The following is an 18,422-nucleotide window of genomic DNA, read 5'->3' as shown; positions in this document are numbered from 1 at the left end:
CTTGTTTCTGCTTTCTGCCCTTTCTGTATTTCTGCTTTGTTAGTGTGACAATTCATTCTTTAAGACTTACCACTGCTACAGTTTATTTTATTTTGAACTGGAAACAGTCAGTACTGTTGGCCAAGACTGAATGGAAAGCATTGACCTGCCTCTCTGCTGCTGAATTGCACAATATCCCTTAGTTTAGGTTGTTAATGGATAGCCCAGTTGGAAAACACACCTTGTTTTTTATAGTTCTACAGCTGGGCTGAGGACCTGTGTAAGTATTTGTTTTCATTGTGAAGTTTTTTTTTTTTTAATTGCCACCTTTTCTTGTATTATCCAGTTTTTCGGCAGCAGCACCAGCAACACGCGTACTCTGTAGTGAGGGACTGAGTTTGGCCTTCAGGCATTACACTGTAGGTCTCTGGAAAGACAGGGCTCACATCTAGACCGCCACCTATTTTCATACCTTTGTTCATGGGACGTGTAGTGGCAAGTCAAGTGTAATAGTCAAACTGCATTTAGATGTGTTTTGGGGGGCTTACTGGGGAATCACTTACATTCCTAGGAAGTCTAGAAAATGATAAAATTCTTAACTAGAGTTCAGCAGGCCTCTCTTCTTAAAATAATCTTACTGTCCACATTAAAAATATGAGAAGGGGCCCAGAAGCACCTCCCGCTCCAGATGCAGGTTCAGATGCCAAACCCACTGTTCTAGCTGTTGCTTCCTCTTTTGCATAGCCCTTCCCCCCACCCCCGTGTAAGACACCCACCCAGGCAGGGGTGCATCCCAGAGTGCTCCCTCCCTGTTCCTGGTTTCTTCCCTCATCCCTCCTGTAGCCTCAGGAGATGAGGTGAGTAGGAGCTAGAAGCTGGCCCGGCTGCTGGAACAGGAAGGGCAGTCACTCCCACTCCCTACCAGTCTCTCTGCAGACTCCCCACCCCTCCCCCGAAGGATTTCAGCACATATTTCAGTAAATGCTGTAGAATATCTTTACAGGAATTAATAGATTTTCTAGTTAATTTAACACTGTTCAACAAGTATTTCTTTGGGACTTACGGGATCAGCCCATGCTTACCTGACATTCTGGGTTACTTTATTATCTCCTTTCTCCTGTCACTGCCATGAAAGACTCCTCAAAATGCCAAAATCAATCCTGAACTCTGGGCTAGTATACAGCTCCCAACACATTCTCAAAATCGTCACCAGCCAGTGTTGTGCTCAACCAGGTGGGTGTTTGTTAGGGATGTCGATACCTAATGGTGTTTGGGTTGGGTTATATGAAAATCAGATGCTTGAGGTCAGATCAACGAGTATTTTGATTTTACAGTCTTTCTATAATAATATATAATTACTGAATGTAAGGTAACTAGGAGGATCACAATCCTACTAACATGCACAACCTCTAAAATCGTTTCAAGAATGAAGCTGAGGAAGTGTTTGAACACCAGCTTTTTAAGAAAAGGCAATTTTTAGGGCTTCCCTGGTGGTGCAGTGGTTAAGAATCCACCTGCCAATGCAGGGGACACAGATTTGAGCCCTGGTCCGGGAAGATCCCACATGCCGCGGAGCAGCTAAGCCCTTGTGCCACAACTGCTGAGCCTGTGCTCTAGAACCTGCAAGCCACAAGTGCTAAGCCCACGTGCCCCAACTACTGAAGCCCGTGTGCCTAGAGCCCATGCTCTGCAACAAGAGAATCTACCAAAATGAGAAGCCTGCACACTGCAACGAAGAGGAGGCCCCACTCGCCGCAACTAGAGAAAGCCCGCAGGCAACAACAGAGACCCAACACAGCCAAAAATAAATAAATAAATAAATATATATATATATATATATATATATATATTTTAAGCAATTTTTAAATGAAAAGTCACTGCTGTATTTCCTTTGTCTGGACTTCTTCAAAGTCCTAACCTAAACTTTATTTCCAACACACTGTTTTCAATTACTTATTATAGAAGAATATTTTGATATTACATAATATCAAATACTGTACTATATAGAAATAGTATATAGGAAGATATTAAAATGGTGTGTTGGAGGGGGAGGCAGTTTCTGTCTAATGTGTGTCTCTAAATGAAGGAAAAAAGTGAATAACAAATTCTCTTAAATGTTGGCAGCTGTGCTTACCTTGCAGCAGTTGCTACTTCTCATTTTCCTATAGCAGAGAGCAAACTATCAGAGAGAGAAACTTGCTTCTTTCTTGCTAGTTTATATGAAGCTAGAGACAGTTGTCTACTCAAAGTTCATTTAAATTTTTCTCTTAAGATCTTCAAAGAAGGTGTCAATTGATATATCTTGTACCTTGTATTTGAATTTTCTGAGGTTGGGGTAAAGGTAAGGTGCCAAACAATGTAATAGAACAAATACAATATTAGCTCCTTGACTGCTGTTAATTTTTTTTAAGTATTTTTTAAAATTAATTAATTAATTTGTTTATTTTTGGTTGTGTCGGGTCTTTGTTGCTGTGCGCAGGCTTTCTCTGGTTGCAGCGAGCGGGGGCTACTCTTCATTGCAGTGCACGGGCTTCTCATTGCAGTGGCTTCTCCTGTTGCAGAGCATGGGCTCTAGGCATACGGGCTTCAGTAGTTGTGGCACATGGGCTCAGTAGTTGTGGCGCACAGGCTCTAGAGCGCAGGCTCAGTAGTTGTGGCACACGGGCTTAGTTGCTCCACGGCACGTGGGATCTTCCTGGACCAGGGCTCGAACCTGCATGGCCCTGCATTAGCCAGTGGATTCGTAACCACTTGTGCCACCAGGGAAGCCCCAACTGCTGTTAATTTTTTTGTGTCAGAGATTGTCATTTTCTCATGTCCTCCATTCTGTCTACCTAATGTGCAAAAAAATGGTTGAGAATTATGCTCTGAGAATTATTATTTTCTAGTAGAGTAGAACCAAAAAGCAGGTATGTGTAAAAACCTGGCCCTGATCACTTACAGTTTTGTTTTTTTTTTTAAAGGATCTTCTTTGAAAATGTTTAGTAGCTTACCACAATCATACTTACAATAAAATCCAAACTCCTTATGATGCCAGGTGAGGCATCAGTGGTTCCTATACTTTTTGACCTCAGGACTCTTATACTCTTGAATATTTTAAGAAACCCAAAGAGCTTTTGTTTATAGGGGTTATCTCTATTAATATTTACTGGAATAGAAGTGAAAACAGAAAAAAATTTAATATTCATTTACTTGTTTAAAAAATAAATGTTTTGATTGAAGCTTATGAAGAAAATCTGGCCTCACACATATAGCTGGAAAAGGAAGGAGTATTTTAATAGTCTTTTCAGATAATGGTGGATATTCTATGATAACTTCAGCAAAACTTGAATGGTAATTTCTTAAAGGTTGATTGCTATGTGGAATCTAAAACCATCAGTGAACTTTTTGTATTCTTTTTATACTAAAATCCATTGATCTGTCTTGTACTTTGAATGGACCTTTTACCAACATGCATGATTCTGTAATGTAATAGCATTGTTATTAGAAAACATTGGTTCACTGAGTTATGCAGATCTTTAAAATGTTGACATGTATTATTATACAATATAAAAAATTACATTTACCTGATGTCACCTGTGTTAATCAGAAACAGTCTTTAAGAAGTCTTGATAGCTTGGGAAGCTGTCAAGCTCATGGTGGCAATAATCAAGATTTCTAAAATTCTAACTTTTGCTTTTTCATTGGCAATAAATAGTCACTTTTCCTTGAAGTGACAGGCTCATTTCATTCATTTTTGAGAAAATGTCTGCTAAATACCTAAGTGTGAATAAGCATACTTTGCATATTTTCTCAAGTGCAGTGGTGTTCCATGAAAAAAATGGCTGGTTCAGCTCTCACACAGACATTTGCACAAGTATTTTTTTTCTCAAGGCAACCATTCTATTTCAGTTTCACCAGAAATGCTTTAAGCATACTTCCCATTTCATCACATAGAATATTAAGAAAATGTATACTCAAGGGCTGAGATTTTAATAAAATCAACAGTTTTTACTACTGCATCTCATAGAGATTCCCCAATGAAATAATATATGGATTATGGCAAAGGAATGCACAGTAGCTGATCTATTCACACAAGCTGTTTCATCACTGTTCCTAAATCCCCCAGCCCCCCACCCCCGACCCCAGGTGTGGGTGGGGAGGCATAGGGAAGGCAAGGCCACTTGACAGGTCCTTCAGTGCTGTTCACTTTGGCTGCTTAGGGTCCACTGGAGTGACTGTCCAGGCATAGGAACCAGCAGCTTCAGTTGTGAAAAGGCAAGAGTCACAGAGCCTGACTGTGGACCAGTCCTTATCTGTTTAAGCCTCCCTTTTCTGTTGGGAGCAGATGGCTCCTCCTGTGATGGCTTTTGGTGATGTATCGCCACTGCCAGATGTCACAGAGAGGTTTCAGAGGGCCTCAGCCACTGCATCTACTTCAAGTACCTTCTGAACCAGTGCAGTTCAGAATTGCTTAAAATACTTAACACAGTAAGACACACACTTTAACCAACAGGCGCAAAACAGTGTGTTTACTTCATCCCACCTTCCAAAAAATGTGCTTTTATAACCAGTTGAATACGTTATTTAGAAATTCAAGCTATATTTTTTGCCAACACACAATTCAAGCCACTACATTTTAACAATTTGTTTACATTATCAACCCTACTAATGATTTTAAAAATCATTGCTGCTGGTAAGTTTCCTTTCATAAACACACCAACCCAGCAAGAGACTTTGCAGCCATGGCTAGGGTATTCAGCTCCTCCACTATTGATATGACCATTTCCATTTATGCTTACTCCAGTAATGTAAGATGATATATAGACCGAAGTTGAAAATTCTTTATTTTGGGGGAAGAAAAATAAAACATGTGATTACTTAACACTCCAGTTTTTCTTAGTAAAGTGTTTCACCGAGACAGACACGTGTTAAGAAGTGCATTTTTCTGCTTGTGCTTGTGCCCTGCAGTAATCTGAAATGTGACGTTGCCCATCTCTAGCAGTGTGGTTTGTTTGCAGGGTAGGGGTGAGTTTCTAGACTATTCATATACTCAGTCCTGAACACACAGGCCTGTTTTATTACTTTGTTTGAAGATTGGGTGTGTCTAATGTAGTAGAAATTCTTGCATTCAGCGTTAAGTACAGACGAAACACGTTTCAAAGCCACATATAAAAGTCTTCTTAATTATCCATTTTTTAAGATTATTCATATGACTGCTTTCCTCCTTTCAAGTGAATTGCTGAGATTTATTATCCTTTCTAGTTCATTAAATCACTAAAATTCTCTACTGGTGCTATAAATAAATACGCCAGGCCATGAATTGAGACCGGTTGATAAAGGCAGCTTTGTCCTGGGTAACTGAGTCTTGCTCCTCATTAGCCCATACTTCTCTCTGACTATGCGAATATCTATTAAATTTTAGACTCTAATGAAGCGAAGCCTTGCTCTGAGCACCTATGGGGACTTGCTTTAAGTCATGCTTTAGTATTTTCAGTTGGACTAGATGCTAGATGGATGCAATGTTATAAAACCACATTTGTGCTTAGACATGTTCGGGAAGCCTCAGGACACAGTTCACAGATGTCTCAGTTCTTTACCACTGTACCTCGTGTAAACCTGCATCTCGGACAGCTGGAAACTTGACAGCCCTTGGTTTCAGACCATGTTAGCCCAGGACCAGTTGCACTCCACAATGCAATCTAAGGTTCTAGATGGACTTATAAGTGCTGGACTTGATCGTTCCTGTTGCAGAATGATTGTAAGCCAGGTGTGAGTGTGGTGCTTTTATCTCTTGTTGGGAGGCATGGAGGTGAGGCCCTTGGAGAACTCACCTAGTCAGACTGCCTAAGGCAGGATGAAATGTGGGAAAGTGCAGCGTGGAGAGGCTGGGAAACCTTCCTTGTAGAGGTGTCTGTGGACTGCATTGTGAAGGATGGGTAGGCTTCTGACAGGTGGGCTGTAAGGAAGAGAGGGCAGGGAGGATGGCGGGAGGCAGTGGGCTCATTTCAGTTCAGGAATAGTCTTGTTTGCAAAGTGAGTGAATGAGGAGTACAAGTCACAGGGCTTGGAGTCAGGTCATGGAGATCCAGAATGCACTGCAAACTGTGTGGCTTCCTCTCGCTGAGAAAGATGAGACAGAATTTCTTCTTTTTTTTCCTAGATAGATGCTTGGTCTGCACTCCTAGCATGCTGAAGCAACAGGTGAGACCATCCTCCTCTCACATGGTAACCTCTTTAGGAAGAGCAGCACAGAGTAGTTGGTTAAGACTTGGCCACATGCTGGGACTCGCCTGGTGGTACAGTCGTTAAGAATCTGCCTGCCAATGCAGGAGACACGAGTACGAGCCCTGGCCTGGGAAGATCCCACATGTCTCGGAGCAACTAAGCCCGTGTGCCACAACTACTGAGCCTGCGCTCTAGAGCGCGAGCCACAACTACTGAAAGCCGCACTCCTAGAGCCCGTGCTCCACAACAAGAGAAGCCACCAAAATGAGAAGCCCATGCACTGCAACGAAGAGTAGCCCCCGCTCGCCACAACTAGAGAAAGCCCGCGTGCAGCAATGAAGACCTGACGCAGCCAAAAATAAATGAATTAATTAATTTTAAAAACTTGGCCACATGCCACTTAATAAATACCCCTTTTCATTTCCTTTTTATGCCATATTTTAAATTTTATGAGAGAGTATTACATTAAACAAATACTGACATCAACCAGGTCTCCTGTACTGAACTCTCAGTGGATCATGGCATCCCTACAGCTGGCTAGTAAAATGCTTATGCAGAGACCTGACTCCTTTAATTTTGATCACCCTTTTCAGAGACTGTCAACTCTTCATTGGTTTGGTTCCAGTCATCATCAATACCATGGATCTTGTATGAGTCTAGGCAGTTCTTGACTGTGGTAAAACCGTTGCTTCTCTGAGTGTTACTTAAAAAATTTGGAGCACTAATAGTTGAGTGGCCACTTTTCGAAGATATATTTTTGACTCGAATGCTTTTAATCTACTCATTTTACTTAGGTACACATGTAAATACTGTCTACCTATTGTCGTGTGATGCAGAGATTGGGGAAACCCAAATTTGAGAACATATTTTCACGAATAGTCTTGACTTTCTAAATGAAACTTACTTGAGCATTATTTTATGAGCAACTAAATTTTATACTATACCTCCGGGCAGTTGTACTGACCTATAGTAGCTCTTAATTAAAAAAACAAACAAAAAGAAAACTTGCTAACTATATTATTAGAATTGAATTTTTGTTTAAAGTACCTCATTTTCTTAGTTCTGACACATGCAATGAAACTCTGTATAGAAGCCCCTCAACTTTTATTCTGGTTAGAACAGCATGAGAGATAGAAGCAACAAGGGGTACTTTATTGGTGCCAAATAATTATTTCCTGCAGCAAATGGTGGTCGTCTCTGAATGTTACTTGGTGTTGATATAGTTAAGGTTATGCCAGCGTTTACAGTACAGTGTGCCTTTATATTGTGTCCTTCACAACAATCATGGGGAATTGTAGACTTTAAAGCTAATTAAAAGTAGCGTAAAACATATTTTTTTATTTGGACTTAAAACAGATTTTACTTTGAGTTTTTGCCAGAAGCTGGTTTCTATAATAACCCTCCATCACGGGCTTCTAATTCTACGTGGATTTTTTGTTAGAACATGTTTTTGTGACTCAGTTTAGAAATGTATGTGCTTTTTTCACTTTCATTTGGTGGTCTCTACTCTAGAAAGGATATATTAAAAATTGGGTTTGAAGATGCCTGGTAATTTCAGATGTGTTTGTGTTTTCCTGTAGCACAATTTCTCTCAGTATAGCAGATCTCTTATTTTTAGATCTTGTATTGTTTGCTTAAAATAACTATATTTCATTCTAGTCACATACATTGTAAAAATGAAGGAAGGCGTTTCATTAAATAGTAATTAACTAAGGCTCTTGTGGATACGTGTATGGTGATAGTCAAAACACAAAATTGGTAACTTGTCTTTTCTATGTGACTTTGCTAAAATAGGAAATTAAAGCTTTTTGGTTTTTGTTTTTCTCTTGCCTTGCCTTTAACAAAACTATCCTACTGATTTTACAGTGATAAAATTTTTTAGTGTAAGATAATGTATATCATTCCCTCAAGTGTTTTGGGGGGCTGTACTATGTTGAGGGAGAGGAGAGCAGTGCTCATTTCTAAATGCCCCTGAGTGACTGAGGGCAAATGCACAGTGAAGTGACTTATGTTTGGGAATCTTGTTTTATCTTGCAGAGCTTTTTCACTAAGTTGTAGATGTTGGGGAAATTGGTTTGTTACATCTACCCTGTTAATAAACAGGACTGATATAGAATGGTGTGAAGGTTGGTTTGAAGGTGGTCAGGATTTTTTCTTCCTGTTCCATGTGCTCATTGGAAAAGTGTGGCTTTATCAAATAAAGCCAGACATTCTTTGGTTAAGTACGTAAGTGAAGAGGGCCTTTGGATTTTAATGATCTGAGTGTAGAGATGAGTTTGGTTATTATCTTCCTAATATCAGAAAAAAATATACTAGGCAAAGTAAAAAATATCTATGAAAAATATTTTTTATTTGACTAAAACATATTTTCCTCCTCTGTCAACTAAAGCCAACAGCCGACCTGGAAAAAGCCGTAGCTGTGGTCAGGCAGAGTCCTTCTTTCCAGAATTTCCAATAGGTTTAATGTCCCCTGTTGGGTCAGAACAGCCCCCCTTCGGGCCTTCTCAGAAGAGACCTCCTGAGGCCTGGTTTTACTTTTCTTTGGATAAATTGTTTTCAAGTACCTAGGAGAAAGTCATACATATAATGGGATCATTGTAATATGATAATAATATTTCTCCCTCTTAAAACTAATATTTTAATATTGATTCTATTTGTTTGAAAATTATTAATAATTTCAAAGGAGTCATTTAGCTCCAGGTTTAACCTATGTATCACATTGTTGTAGGTTAATAAATCTTTGATTGATTGATTGATAAAATATCTTTAGCAAATATTACCCAGTTAATAGGCTTCTATTAAGGAGTTTTAAGTACATGTATAGTTGTGTGCCATGAGAATTTAGGAGAAATACATTGTATTAATGCTGAAACTCTTACCAGTCCTGGCAATGGAAATTCTCATTTTGGAATTTCCATGTAGACTTTTTACCATATCATCGGTTGTCATAGTAGCAGTCTCAATTGAGAATTGTGATTATATACTTTATCAAATGACTGGTTGATGAAAGCTCAATTATTCTAATGTAGTTCAGCCAGAATTCTGAGCCGGCATCTTGCCTGGTTAGGGGAATAATTAACCAACCTAAAGAAGAGAGCCCTTTTTTTCTGTTGAATTATATATATTTTACCTTATTTCACTGATTGTAAGGTGCCATCAATTGTAAGGTATGCCTTTATTTTATGTACCAGTGAGAAAGGGGAGGAGCCTGAAGTTATACTCATAAAATGCCATCAATTGTAAGATTCAGCCCAATTTCAGAGATGTTAAAATGTTGCAGTGGGGGGGAAAAAGGAATCTTATAACCAATTAAATGTGGCACATGTCTATATATACATACATAGAGTTTTAGTTGGGTTTTGGTTATAATCATAATATTAAGATATAAAGAAAATTATATTAAATAAATCATTATTTCTAACAAACATTATACAGATTCTTTAATTCTAGAAATCTAGAATTGGAAACGATAAGAGATATTGTGTAGTCAACAACTTTCACACACAAGGAAACTTAACATGAGATCACTCAGAGTATATAAAAATTAGCAATTGATTATCTTGTTTACTAAAGGATCTTAAACTTTACGAAAGAATTTATAGTATTTTTTTAAATACCTATCATTAGAGTATCTCATATGATATATTTTATATGTTCCTCTCAAGATCACCTCATTTAACACATGATAGAGAATGATACGGCATTTAGCTGAGTTGTTTAATAGTCCAAACAAGGTACCCATAGACATAGCTATAATCATCAAATATCATGTTAACTGCTACATGAAATTTTAAAAGAATCGTTGTTCCTGCCTTCAAAGAATTGTCACATTCTACCTTTGGGCATTTTTTCCAAATTTAATATACAATTTTAAGGTTAACTGGAACTTTGTGTGGTGAATAGAAAATGACTTAGTGAAACAGCCCATGAGCCTCATCCCTCCAGCCACACAGAGGCATGCCTTGCCCAAGTGTTTGTCTTAGTTATCATCACCCTTGGTGCTAGAATTCAAATTGGGTCATTGTTGAGAGGCCAAATTGAGTTGCTAATGTAGACATTGCTGGGTGGCTCTGGACTAATTGCCACTTTGGGCTCTCTCAGGAGGTGGGTACAGCTGGGTATCCACCAACAGGTGGCCTTGAAGTCCAGTGGACACCCAGCCTGGAATGTGGGTTCCAGGTGCACACCTGGCATTGTGTGGGACCTGATCACAATGCACAACAGAGATCTTGATTATTGAACCTCACCTGCAAAATCTGAACAAGAGCCCCAGCAAACCGGAGCCTGCTTGGTGGGGCTGGAGCAAGCCTGCAGATGGATGAAATGTCAGTAGCTGTAAGCCAGGAAGATTAGGAGGGCAGGGAGCCAGATGAATCTTTGGGTTTTTGTGTTTTGGAAAATTGTATCACAAATATTTCCTGCTTTGGGTACAATTGTTACTAATAGTGGAAGTTTACCTTTGCAGAGCGTTTTCAACTTCTATCAAAGTGCTTTCACAAACATGTAATCTTGCCTTCAGGAGAAACCTGAAAAGGATGAGCTAGGTAGAATCACCCCATTTGGCAGATGAGTAGAATGAGGTTTACAGATTACAGTAACTAACCCTAGGTTCGCTAGTTATTGGCTCTTTTTTTCCCACTATACGGTGCTGCCAGCGCTTGACTGTATTTGTTTCCAAATTTAACATGCATATAGTCTGTTTTCCAGCAACTGTTGCTATCTTTAGGGATTGCCACCATTTTGTCACTTATGTTTTATACCTCCCAGATCAAAACATAACTTTCGCTCAGTACTGAAGAGAAAGATAAGCAAAACCAAAACACTCTTCCGTCATAATTTATCAGGTTATATTACTCTCCTCTGTTAGGTTCTGGAGGTGTCGACCCTGTAGCTGTTTAGGTGTCTTGTAGTAAACCAAATACAAGTCCAAACAAGGAGTGCAGGGTTGGAGCAAGTTAAACAAGAGTTGCCAGCATTGTTAGTTGTTGACATCGCATTTGTTGGTATTAACCATGAATGGCTGGCTTTCTAATTTTCATTTTACTGGAGAGCCTCTTCTGGTTTTGAGTGGCTTCCTCATGGCTGCTGCGCTCCTGTGTTCCTTCCTGTTACAGTTCCTCTCCGTTTCTTCCCAGAAAGTGTCCTCCCATTCTTCTAGCAGTTGCTTCCTGCAGGGTACAGAGTATATATATGTTCATGGTTTTCATATCTGTAAATTCGGACGTGTGTTTTTCTTTTGAAGTAGATTAGAAATGTGAAGATAAAGCATTACATAAGATTGTGGGGTAATTACTGTGGGTGAAAACTAGAGCGAGTGGAACAGACACAATTAAGCAAGCAGTCAGGAAATCTGCGCTCTAGTCTGGACATTGCCCCACAACCTAACTGTGGACTTTTCACAAATCCCGTAATCTTCTGGACCCCTAGTTACCTTATCTGTGGGACAGAGTTGCATTAAATGATTTCTATAGTCCCTTTTAGTTCCAAACCTTACTCAAGTCCCCAAACTGAATAAACAAGATTCTGTAATACCAAATAAAGACCGGATGTCTGGCAAACCTTCCAGTGGTGAAGAGGATGATTTGATCTAAGTGAGCTTAATTCTGTTCATAATTTTATTATTATGGGGAATTGAATGGGAAGAGATAAAGGTGATTGAACTTTCCGGCAGTTATAAAATTATCTGAAATCCACTGCTATTCGCTAACCTTTTAAGCTTGGTTCCCAATCTTGCTCACCATTGCATGCCCGACACCTAATACACTGCATGATCAGCATGTTTGTATTTTGAGAATACTTTCATAAAAGATTGATGGGCTTCTTGACTTCACCTAGTTATTTACTTTAATAGGGCAAATTAACCATGTCTCATAACAGCTTTAAAATTCAGGACGTGTAGGAACAAGTGGTATGCTAGCCAGAAAGAAATTTTAGACGTGAAATTTGACAGTAGATACCAGACTGGTATACTTTATTCTTCAACCCAGTGGGTGATGTTTATGGGTTACAGATTCAATAGATGGGATTTTAACTATTTATATTTAATTTCAAGGGGGGGAAAGAAGCCATAATTTGTGTTTAATGAGATAGACTATAGAAATGAAAGCAGAAAATAAAATGATACAATGAATATTTTTGACTATTCAAATTAATGTGCGATTTCCATAACATTTTATTATGTTCTGCATCATGAATTACTCTGAAAGACAGATATGGCTTCTCTTTCCAGAAAAATAAACGCAGACTCCCAATTTTGCATGTGATTTGAGGGGTTTGTTTCATGGGCTCCATTAAGTTGATGCAGCCTTGCCTTCTTCCTTGTCTAGTGGCCCCTAGTCCAAATTCCTGATAGGAAAGAACCCTAGGATGTTAAGCCTTAAAAGTCCTTGGAAATAATCTAGACCAGTGTTACTTAAACTGTGGTCATGAAATCAATGGACTGTATCAAAACCAACATTAAAAAGAAAAGAATAAAACAGAAAATACCAGAGTGTTTCATAACATGCTAAGCATAAGTTTTGTTTTGTGACCTTCTTTCCATCTGTATATAGATATATGTGTTTGTGGGTGTTAGTACCGGGTCTGAATACAAAATGGATTTCTTACTGTGGATTGAGGGTAAAGTTTGAGAAACACTCATCAATTCTGGATGAACCTCTTCATTGTGTAGGCGCTTTAAAGGCTAAATGATGTGTTCCGACACTCTCCCTCCCTCCCCCTCCCAACACACACACACACACAGCTCTTTAATTTTTAGTGGCTGAGCCAGGACTGAACTAGACTATTTGATCGCTAATTGTGCTGTACCACAGTGCTAATTTTTTGAAATAGAATTTGAAGTAGATTATTTTAAAATATTAGGTGGTTCATCTGTTTCACACTTGGCATTTTTTAATCCTTTATTTTTCCCCCTAATTGTCTCTGTCACTGCCCTTTAAAATAATTTGGGCTTGAGCTTCTTTTCCTGAAAATTGAAAAATATTTGGGGACCTCTCAGTTGGCTGTCTACACATCTGAATCATAGAATTTGACACTTAGGGGCTGATCAGAATTTCAGAACAAGACATGAAGGTTCAAAATTAAATTATTTTTAATTATTTGTCCATTCACTTGAATGTGAAACGCGGCTCCAGATGTTGATACCGGAACATTGGGAAGACCTTGTAACATTCCCTTAGTCATGTGTATGAGGTTTTCTCAAACTTGAATGTAATATAGATTACTTGGAGAGTTTTGTTAAAATACAGATCCTGATGCAGAGTCTGGCTGAGGCCATGGGTTCTAACAGGCTCCCAGGAGGTGCTGCTGCTGCTCCTTCGACCACACGTGCAGTAGCAGGGACCTTATATTAACTGTCTTATTATCGTGGGAAGAAACGGTGGCTCTCAGTAAGCTTTTCATTGTCTTGATTTTATTCACATTTTCATGCCTTTCCAAATTGGCTACAAAAATTAAAATATCTTTCTTGTTTTTTAAAAAACTGGATTATTTTTTGTAGTTAAAAACATGTCTTTAGGGCTTCCCTGGTGGCGCAGTGGTTGGGAGTCCGCCTGCCGATGCGGGGCACACGGGTTCGTGCCCCGGTCCGGGAGGATCCCACGTGCCGCGGAGCGGCTGGGCCCGTGAGCCATGGCCGCTGAGCCTGCGCGTTCGGAGCCTGTGCTCCGCAACGGGAGAGGCCACAACAGTGAGAGGCACGCGTACCGCAAAAAAAAAAAAAAAAAAGTCTTTAAAACAGCTGTGCTCATCGGTCCTCACATCCATGAATAAGGACAAGGCCCCTCTCTGCAGCACTGTTCTAGGTGATTCCAGTTTAATAAATATTTCCAAGCTTCTCCACAAAACTTAATTTTCTAAATAACTGAAACTTAATTTTATAAAGAACATTTTCTAAAATATTATATAATTTTCTTTCTTAAACTATTACGTGCACTTTTTCCTTTATTTAGTGGTATAAGAGCAGTGTTTTTTGGAGGCTTCTGGTAAAGGGTGTTGAACTATATGCAAAATGAATAAAAACCACAAAACTTCTAAGTTATTGTGTCTGTCTTTAATGCTTTTTGTCTGTTTTGGCTTCCAGCTGCTGGTAAGTCTGTCTCAAAACCCTTCATTTCCCTTCCATTCTAATTGATTACTTCTGACCTGAAGGAGCCAGCTACTAGGTTTGTTAGAAGTACACAGGGAGTTAATCCCAGTCAAAAGGAGCTCCCTGTCCTGGGGACTTTCCTAGGATGGTGATGGTCAGGAAGTTAAGTAGCACTTGAGCAGGAGAGAAATCCTTTGCTTTTAATCATATTCTGAAAAGTTAGCTCTAATAGGAACTCACTTGTTTCTTCTTTGTGCCTTTCTCCATGTGTTTCTTTCTCTCTGTTTCTCACACACACACACACACACACACACACACACACATTGTGTGGTGAAGTGTGTGCAGGCAATTGGAAGTGTGTGTGTGTGTGTGTGTGTGTGTGTGTGTTAGCCCTATGACTGGGAATACGGTACTTGTAGTAAATACATGGCACTTCAGAGTTTGTACGAAATGGGGGTGAACAACCTGTGCTAAAGACCATGGTTCTCTTTGCACACAGTCTGTCCTGCAGTGGCTTTGTAAACAGGTTTAAGAATAATAATGATGACAATAAAGAGGATATTCCTTGGTTCAGTTTAGTGATTCCAGGTCCCAGGGATTTAAAGTCTGATTTTAGTTGTGTTATCTTTAGTAGATTGTCGGTTATAACAGCAACCAAAGCTCCCATTTGTTGGGCCCTCGCTCTCAGGAACTCATTATTCCGATGGATGTGGTGCAGCAAGCAGGGCTGTGGTCATGAAGGTGCATCAGGTGGGGGCAGCACGTGGCTGCCGCCCTTCAAGCCAGTAGGAGTGATAGTGCTTCATTCTCCTCATTAGGCCCCCCTAGAAATGTATGTGCATGTGTGGAACCTGCAGCAGGTGTTTTGGTTTTTCCTTACTCAGCAAAGCTAGAAACGTTGGAGGATTCACATCTATAAAAACCATGTAGTAGTTAGTACTGTTCTGATTCAAAGCCGAGAGAACCTGTTTGCATCTTAACTGTGCAGCATGTATCATTTTGGGTAGCCTTATTATTGGTTTTGTGTTAGAATTTGTGAATTACATTCTTTAAAACTGTGATGAGGCTACATGTAACCATAACATTTAGGTTGAATTTTTTTGAAGTCCTGAACAGGGCCCCATTTCACATATTTTTAGTGAATTACAGCCTTTAAACACTGATTACCAGATTTGTCTCATTTGAATCTTATTTTTACATCCAGAATGTGTCTTATGTTTCAGTGCAGCTAAACCTACTGGTATCATTTTAGTCTAATTAACAGTATTTTGTGATCTGGGACTCCTGTCAAAGATCATTATAGGAGCTAGAAAACACTGGGGGGTAAAATGAACACATGACCTCATCTCTTATTTGTACTAGACTATAACTTGCATTCAAAGAGACTAAAAAAGGAAAAAAAAATTTCATTCCTTCCCATTAAGCTGTAATAAATGTGTTTAATATGGTTTTGCTATTAATAATCCCTTTTAGCTGGTAGAATGGAAGATTTTGTTTGAAGTACTAGAATGCTGCCGGGATAAAGATTTTACTAGAAACAGTAGATATCAGTCCCTGCTTGTTTAACTGGGGGAATAAAAATGCACATCTCCTGAAGAAAAATCTGTGGACATAAACTCTTCCTGTTTTCAAATATATCTCATAGGTTGTTTATCTTATTTAAATGTACAATAATATAGTAGCCAAGAGAATGCAACTGCTGTTCCTTTAATATCAGAACTATGCACACTACAATAGGTGTCACTGTTTTGCTTGGTCCAATCATGACTGGTGACTTCAGCTATTGGCTCCGAGCACTGGCTGTCTGACTCCATCTGCAGGGCTGTAATACCTACTCTCCTCCGATCCATTCACCACACAACTTCAGCCGGCCGAACAGACTCACGCGGCTCCAGCACATCTTGCTAACCTAATTCAGAAAACAAGTGCTACGGCTCTCTGCCTGTCACCTTCGCGCAGTGTAGCATTTTCAGGTGATCTAGGAAACTGGGTTATTTTTATGAGCAAATAAAAGAAACAGGAATCATGATGGGGATGTATTTAACAGACCCAGTACTGGATAAAACTTAAAGCCAGTTTCTAATTCAACATGGTAAAAAGGTCACCTTGCCCGGCTGAGAAAAGAAGCAAAATATCAGCTTGCTGGTCTCTGCTCTCATCTTAGCTCGTGCTAGCCTCTTTTCCTTGATGCTCACACCGATTTGGAATATCTGGCTATAAAGAGAGACCTACTGTACTCATGGTAGATGACAAGGAAAAGAACATGAAATGTCTCACCTTCTTCTTGATGCTTCCAGAGACGGTAAAGAACAGGTCCAAGAAAAGCTCGAAGAAAACAAATCCCAGCAGTAGCAGCAGCAGCAGTAGCAGCAGCAGCAGCAGCAAGTTGCCTCCAGTTTGTTATGAAATAATTACCTTGAAGACTAAAAAGAAGAAGAAGATGGCTGCTGATATATTCCCCCGAAAAAAACCAGCCAACTCCAGCAGCACCACTGTCCAGCAGTACCACCAGCAGAATCTCAGTAACAACAACCTTATTCCGGCCCCGAATTGGCAGGGTCTTTATCCCACCATTAGAGAGAGGTAAGTGCCGGGCCAGCATATTTACTTTAAAAGTTTTCCTGTGTTGAAGTTTCTGCTTTTGCACAACGTGTAATGTATTTTAACATAAATCTGTGTTTCCTCTTTTCCCAGAAGCTTTATTGGTAATGGAAAACTGCCTTGTATCTTTTCCAGAATAGTACAGCTGTTTTCCTCTTAGATAAAAATGTTTTTGTAAGCTGTAACATTTAGGTGACAGGGTTGTGTCTGTGGGTTATAGAAGATAGAAACCTTTTATTTGTCCTTAAGTCTAAAGAAAAGTTTGGATAACTTTTTTTTTTTTAAAACTTCAGTTACTTCCATGTGTTTGCAGTGATTACAGACGCAGTTGTATAGTTGGAACCTTTATTTGTAGCTTTACCCTGAAGTTATTAAACTGTTGTTTAGCTTGTGAATCTTTTGTGGGTTTTGTATGTTGGGGAGGGGGTGTTAAAACGCTGTGAATTAATGAATTGCCTCTGTTTACAGAAATGCAGTGATGTTCAATAATGATTTGATGGCAGATGTACATTTTGTGGTTGGGCCACCAGGTGGGACTCAGCGGTTGCCAGGACACAAAGTAAGCAACAGATGCATTACTCGTTTAGTACTGAGATTTACAAAGAGGGACCCTCTCCGTGAGCCTGGAACTTGGGGTGGGCAGCTTGCCAATGGCAGGCAGTGCGTGTTTCACCCGATCACAGAGAAAGTGCAGCGTCTCCAGAGGGCCTTGGCCACGCTTAATTTTTTTTCTTTGTTTCCTTTTACCCTGCTTTATGTCTCACACAAAAACATGCCCTCTTAACTCTACAGTCATGGGAAGTTGTTGTGATAGGTTAGGAAAGTCATATGTTTACCCTTCTCCGAGAAATCTGTTAGATAAGCTTTTATTTTATTTATTTTATAATGAGGGAACTTGAGCATCAGTCTGTTAAAGCCTTGATAATTAGCAGCATAGAGACTGGTTTGCGTGAACTTCTGTCTTTTGCTTTCATGGCCAGATCCACTGTACCTTGGCTTTGTCAGTAGAGCAAGGTGTTAGGTGCTCTGTGTCCACTAAAGCTGATTGCTTAGAGTTGTTTTTCTGGATTGATGTGCTGAAAATGTTTTCAATTTAGTGCATGAAATAAGATTTCCCTTTCTCCACAGTATGTTTTAGCTGTTGGGAGCTCTGTTTTCCATGCAATGTTTTACGGAGAACTTGCCGAGGACAAAGATGAAATCCGTATACCAGATGTCGACCCTGCTGCTTTTCTCGCTATGCTGAAGTAAGCATCTTGCGTATGTTTGGAAAGAGTTTGTTTATGCTGTTTTTGTGCTCTTATGGCTTCACAGTTAAGTATAACTTCCAGGTAATAGAAAAGAGAGACTAATGAAGAAAGTGGGTGCTGCTTACCTTGTAAGTGTTTTTGATGAAAACTCCTGTGCATCTTTCATGGGGAGCATGTGGAATGAAGCAGGCGTTTACAATCACACCTTGACATGGAATTTGGGGGCAAGTGGCACGTATAGTGATTTCATTTTTAATGACTTATAATTAAAGAAAAAGAACTTTCTGGTGTGTTATCTA

General features: G+C 39.5%; 1 protein-coding gene across 5 annotated transcripts in view; it reads left to right on the top strand.

Moving 5' to 3' along the window:
• Window positions 1-18,422, top strand: part of BTBD3 (BTB domain containing 3) — a 38,937-nt gene that overhangs the window by 13,818 nt on the left and 6,697 nt on the right. For 2 of the 5 annotated variants that reach the window (XM_067707476.1, XM_067707477.1), the window contains exons 2-5: window positions 6,122-6,162; window positions 16,570-16,855; window positions 17,342-17,432; window positions 18,002-18,120. In XM_067707476.1, the coding sequence (XP_067563577.1) occupies window positions 16,713-16,855; window positions 17,342-17,432; window positions 18,002-18,120 (353 nt within the window). In that variant the 5' untranslated portion in view covers window positions 6,122-6,162; window positions 16,570-16,712. Of the gene's footprint in view, window positions 1-6,121; window positions 6,163-16,009; window positions 16,856-17,341; window positions 17,433-18,001; window positions 18,121-18,422 lie in introns of those variants that run through there. The other 3 variants (XM_067707473.1, XM_067707474.1, XM_067707475.1) reach the window with 2 other exon arrangements.

The sequence above is a fragment of the Pseudorca crassidens genome, chromosome 15 (genome assembly GCF_039906515.1).
Source record: "Pseudorca crassidens isolate mPseCra1 chromosome 15, mPseCra1.hap1, whole genome shotgun sequence".
Taxonomy (NCBI): domain Eukaryota; kingdom Metazoa; phylum Chordata; class Mammalia; order Artiodactyla; family Delphinidae; genus Pseudorca; species Pseudorca crassidens.
This window is presented reverse-complemented; position numbering and strand designations above follow the sequence as displayed.